The 5,900-nt window shown below is 47.5% G+C and overlaps 1 protein-coding gene across 2 annotated transcripts; it reads left to right on the forward strand.

The window, feature by feature from the left end:
- Positions 1–1,045: 1,045 nt before the first annotated feature.
- BHLHA15 (basic helix-loop-helix family member a15) lies at positions 1,046–3,940 on the forward strand. Of its 2 annotated transcripts, XM_061473174.1 has the most exons (3): positions 1,046–1,183; positions 1,601–1,687; positions 3,305–3,940. In XM_061473174.1, the coding sequence occupies exon 3, from the start codon at positions 3,341–3,343 to the stop codon at positions 3,839–3,841; it is 501 nt and encodes a 166-aa protein (XP_061329158.1). In that variant the 5' UTR covers positions 1,046–1,183; positions 1,601–1,687; positions 3,305–3,340; the 3' UTR covers positions 3,842–3,940. The 2 variants fall into 2 exon arrangements, with proteins under 2 accessions (XP_061329158.1, XP_061329156.1); XM_061473172.1 differs by lacking the exon at positions 1,601–1,687.
- The last annotated feature ends 1,960 nt before the right edge of the window (positions 3,941–5,900 follow it).

Genomic DNA, 5,900 nt, shown 5'->3' on the forward strand with positions numbered 1-5,900 from the left:
AATGATTCTGTTCTGTGAATATCAGGTAAATTTAGTACTTGTGTATTGGTAGCTTCTCTGACTTGAGATTGAGACATTCACTCTGAGGGGCAGTGAATGTCTCTTTTAACCTGTTTACTGTTAAGGTTGTGATGACAGATCACAGCAGTGTCAGTGGTTATGGAGGCTGTTGTGGAAGCCCCCCCTCAGCATTGCAGCTGTTCTGAGTCGTGGCTCCTGTTGAGACCTGGGAATGAGAAACTGATATCAAGATGACTTAACTTCATTAGGTAAAATATAACTACTGGGCTGAAATTTGACCGAGACGGTGGTCGTAATTGAGAACAGATGTAAAAGATCCCATAGCACTAAATTGGTCATCTTAAATAGAACCTATTATCAAAGAATTTGAGCACTTGCAATCCTTAGCAGCAGCAGCAGCTTGCAAGGGAGGGAAGTGCTGAGGGCCTTTGTCACACAAGGTGCTATGGTACCTTGCACAGCCCTTGGCAGAACAGTGCACTCGGACATTTTCCTCCTCCATCTGCTGAAGTACTGACGACCCCCTCCTACAGTGACCCTGATTTGCTTGTCTTAGCATCCAGCGGTCTGGTGTCAGTGCCTGGATGCACACACACACACACAGCCCTAGGCTCAGCCCTAGCCCAGTGCTGCCTACTCCCTAAGGTTTTGTCGTCCCCAGAGCTCCGTGCCTATCCCAGTCCCAGGAGCCTTGTGGTGCTGGCCCTGGGCCCTCTCCCCCTTGGTGGGGTAAAACGGGCACCGCTAGCAGCCGGGCTGATGTGCTGCTGCGGGACTCCTTTGCCTGGGCCTGCTGCTTCCCTCCCTCCCTCTCCCCCCCCCCCCCCCCCCCCGGTACCCGAGGGCCGAGCCTGAGGCCACCCCTTCCCCGGCGGGTCTGTTACTTGACGGCCGCGAGGTGCCGAGGTCCCGCCCGCGGCGGGCCCGCCCCCGCCGCTAAAGCGACGTGTCGCAGCCACGGGCCGAGTGCCTGCGGGGCCGGGGCAGCGCTCGGGCCCAGCTCCGGCCTCACGGGGCCTCGGCGTGAGGCAGGGCTAGGGGCCCTCGCTGGCCCCTGCTTGTAGACCCTGGCTCAACCCCTGCTGCTGCACCTGGCTTCACATGGGTCTCTGCCTATGCCCCCCTCGAGCGCTAGGCACCTTCTCCACAGCTGGTGGCAGTGGTAAGTCACAGAAGAGGGAAGCCAGACTGATGCAGAGGGTGGAAAGATTGTTGGTATTTGGTTGCTCTCTCCAGTTTGCCTTGACCACTTCAGTCGCTTGCTCCTGATCCTCGCTCTGTGTCCATTTCCTCCTCGCACACCCATGCTCTCACCCTGGGGGTCCTGGTAGCCTCGCTGTAGCTCCATGAGGGTGTTTCTCAGGCTTGCACCCTCTTCTACCATGTTATCCCATCTGCTTTGCCCTAGCCTGCAGTTTCAAAGGGTACTTTTCTCCCACAATTTGCTGAAGCCTCCTCTCTCTTGCATTTTCTTCCAGCATTCTCTGCTGGCTGCCTCCACAAACCTCCTCTTCACCAAGCCCTGCAGGCTGTTTTTCTTTCCAACAGCAGCTGCTCATTTCTTTGCTCTCACTAACAGTGCTTTTTGTGCTGGAGGGGGAAGTTGACTGGTCTCCTTTGTGCCTGCCTTTATTTCTGTCCCCTGCAGTTACTCCTTTTCTGCCAAGTGAGTTAGATTAAGGGTCAGGAAGGGTCACAGAGCTTGGCTTTAGTCTTTCTTTCTTAAGGTACCTGTATGTCTCTAGCATTTCTTCTAGGCTCCCACAACATAAGCTATTCAGTGCTGTCTTTCAGCATTCGTCACCTGGATGCTACCATAACCAAGCTGCTTTGTGAGTTCCTGTCAATTGCCTCCCTGGTGGTAAGGAACCTGGGACAGCCAGGATGCCCTCACAGGCAGAGAACCAAGTCACTGTGAATGCTGAGCAGCTGAAGACCTCTCTAAAGCAACAAGAGAGGAAGTGATACTTACTGCAGCACACCTGGGAACTGCTTACTACCTGCTCCAGCTAAGGTTGATGTCCTATATAGGGACAGTCGAGCACCTGTGGGTTTCTTTGGGGTTGGTTTTGTTTTAATTGGCTCACCAACTCTTTACTGCTCCTACATCACAGCATCAGCATTAAACATTTGTTTTAAAATCTGAACCTTTCAATGTGAACTGGAAGAAAGTAGAAATGTTATGGAAATAGTATCAGTAACCTTGATGGTTAGTGTTGGAGGCAGGGTTCCTGTGGGGCTGCTGCCTTCTGGTGTAGTGTTGGCAAAGAATCTGGGCTGAGGGAGGACAAGATCTCAGTGCTGTCATCTGCCCTTGGTAACATGCAAGGAAGGAGCATTGCTGGGTCTTTTTGGATAACCTGAAGAATAAATACTGCTGCTGCTGAACTGGGGCAGAAACTGCAATTAAGCCCCACCATTATTTGGTTGCTGTAGGAAGAGGAGTAATTATTTTTGTGTGTGGTGGGGACTAGCCCAGGGTGCAGAAACACTGCATGTGAAAACGTGTTGCCAGCTGTGAGTTTCTGAGCTTCTGTAGGAGTTCGTGTGTCATATTTCCCTCTAGTGGTCTGCTCATGAACACAGTGGAAACCCATTCCTACAAAAAGCAATTACCAGGAGTTCGAGGAGAAATTACTTTGAGTAAAAACTTGAGGGTTCTAGTATCTCACACTTGAGCCTGCACACATACAATGAGGTGGTATATGCTTTTATTGTAACTTGTGGTAACTGGAGCTGGGAGAAGACAGAAGCATATGAGATCAAAATGTAGGCAATGTGTTATCAAACCTAATTGACTGTTGCACTCCTGTTATTTTTTTTTTTGTGATTCACTTTTCCTATGGGAAGACTGGATCAGCTTGGAGACTATTTTCTGTTACGTGCAGTAAGAGGAGCTTGAAACCTATTTACAAGAAAGTAAAGGTGTGTAGTTTTCACTTGGCTTTCCATACATGAGGACCCAAATAGGTGATTTACTACATCTTTGTTTCAATGGTTCTGTTAATTTGGCTTCTGCTCCTTCTGTAACCTTTTCCTTCCAGCTGAAGGAGGATCTGTTGTTCTCTATAAAAGGATTTTCTCTTCTGTTCATCTGCCTCTGTTCATCTGCACATGTCATCTTGACTGATAACATTCACAACTTCTAAAATGAACATCACTAAATTGGGAGACAGGGATGGTTTTCCAGTAGTGAACAAGTAAACAAACATTTCAAACCTGCACCAGATCATTTGCTCATCATGGAGCTGTGCAGCAGTTAATGATGTTCATGTTTTTACAGCACATTGATGCCTAACACCAGTACATCTACCAAAACATGAAGACTAAAACCAAAGGAAAACAGCAGAGGCACACTGCTGACAAAGAAGCATTTTCCGAGGAGTCATCAATAAGGAAAAAAGAACTGGTGAAATGTTTGCGGCACAAAGAAAGGAGGAATGGGGGAAACAAGGAGAGCAGCAAGATGGCTCCAGCCAGAGCCAAGCATCCTTGGAGCAGTAAGGACAGGCATTTGAGGAGACTGGAAAGCAACGAGCGGGAGAGGCAGAGAATGCACAAGCTCAACAATGCGTTCCAGGCTTTGCGGGAGGTGATCCCTCATGTGAGGGCTGAGAACAAACTGTCCAAAATAGAGACTCTCACACTGGCAAAAAACTACATTAAATCCTTGACCTCCATTATACTAAATATGTCAAATGGACACTTGCCAGCAGCAGAAGGGATAGGGGGAGGCTGGGGGTCCAAATTGTACCAGCATTATCAACAGCAACATGGCAATGATGATAATGAGGAACAGATACAAAAATACTCCACATAGATTCATAGCTTCAGCCAAAACACCTACAGTTAGCTAATATCACCATTCTTTCTCCTTCTGGCATGATGCATGTCAGTACATAAAGGTTTTAAGAGTTTATTTTTGATTCCGTATATCCCCTACTTTTTGTCTTAAAAAGATAAACAGGTAACAACACTTAAATTGTAAGAATTTTTCAGAGCTTAATGGATAGATTTGGTGTGTCAGGGTCTGGAAACCTGTCCCGTAACACTGTAGTTGCCTTGAAACTAAAGATGTAGCAACTACTGAAAATTCTCCTCTTTGGAAGGGTTGTCAGTTTAGCATTTAAGGCCCATTGTCACCCAAGATCCCTAGAGCTTGTAGAGAATCTTGGCAGTAGTGCTATTTACCAACCTGTCAGTGACCTGCCAGAATAGGTTTCTCCTGTTCTACTATGGAGGAAATTGATGCCAACAGTTGACTGACTTGATGAATGAAGCAGCACGTATGAGGAATCGGCCACCAAATCTGAATATTTGAGTGTTTCAGATCTGCTCTGATAATTTTGAACCTTACAAAGCATAAAACTTCTAAAGTACTTGTTAATATCTACAAAGCTTTCTTAGATTGTAAGCTCTCCAGAGTCAGGACGTTTTCTGGTTTCCAGAGCATCCAGCCTCATAGAGTCTTTCTTTAGTGCATCTCTGGGTGCCATTGTAATACAAATAATAAGTAAGGGACAAATTACTTATTTTTGCCAAAACTATGATAAAAATACTTTAGTGTAGTCATAAGTTAGACAATGATCTATCCAATTAAAATTACTTGCTAATGAAGCCTGTAATGTGATCAGGATTCTTTCTGGGCTAGTGCTAGATTCTATTATTAAACACAATAAATGAAGCAGGAACTCTTCAAAAAGGAAAATGTCCACCCCCCCCGCCCCTCCATTCTAATTGTAAAAAGTTTTATGTCACGGAGGACCTCTCATTTCCTCTTATCTTCTCACCTGAAGACCAGTGGGAGGTGCCCTTAGTTGGAACTGTGCTGCCTGTGGAGCACCATGTGCCCAAGTCTGCGCTGGCTGGCTGGCCGTTGCTGTGTTGTGTTGACAGCAAAGTAGGAATCCAACATCTCCTACACTGGTAGGATTGATAATAGTATGGGGTGTGACCCTTCTCTTTGCAAAGCAGGGCTATGGGAGGAGGAACAGTGGCTGAGGCAGGAGTTTCCAGGTCCATCACAAAAGGGATATGATGCACTGCATAGTTTGTAACATGCCGTTTGTTTTGCCTCAGCAGGGCTCATAGCGTGATAATTTTCACTTGGACTAAAAGGTAAGGTTTCCCAGACAGCTTGGTAAGGAATGTGAACTATTTTTCAGCCTGGAGAAGGCTCCAGAGAGACCTTAGAGCGGCTCCCAGTGCCTAAAAGGGGCTACAAGAACCCCTTTTTACAAGGGCCTGTAGTGCTAGGACAAGAGGCAATGGCTTCAAGCTGTCAGGCAGTAGATTTAGATTGGATATCAGGAGAAAGTTTTTCATTATGAGGGTTGTGAGGCGCTGACACAGGTTGCTCCTAGAAGCTGTGGCTGCCCCATCCCTGGCAGTGTTCAAGGCTAGGTTGGACGGGTCTTTGAGCAACCTGCTCTAGTGGAAAGTGTCCCTGCATGTGGTGGGGGTTGGAACTGGATGAACTCAAGGTCCCTTCCAACAAAAACCAGTCTATGGTTCTGATTTTTCTCCACCATAGCAACCCATCCCTGTGATGCAGAACATCAACAGCAGTCTTTTATACGTGCAGTTGCTTTACTGGAGATAGAAATTATGTCACTGTTGTGTTGATTTGGGGTTTTCTTTGTTTCCAAGCTGTTTCGACACTAAAATAGCTGTGATTATCCAGCCCTAGGACTTGTGTTAACGACAGGATTGCCTGGTCTTACAGGCTCCATTTGCCGTTAGTGCTGTGTGCTATCTGACTGAACAGGTAACCCTCTGCACTGATAAAGCCCTCGGGGGCAGCCCGCGACCCCAGAGTCCGCCGATAGGGGCGGGGCGGGGCCCGAGGCTCGGCTCGCGTGCCACCGGTGCTCTCCACT

This window comes from Pezoporus flaviventris, unplaced genomic scaffold, assembly GCF_033815535.1.
Source record: "Pezoporus flaviventris isolate CSIRO_AGI_PZ_B2104156 unplaced genomic scaffold, CSIRO_AGI_Pfla_v1 ptg000078l, whole genome shotgun sequence".
Lineage (NCBI taxonomy): Eukaryota > Metazoa > Chordata > Aves > Psittaciformes > Psittacidae > Pezoporus > Pezoporus flaviventris.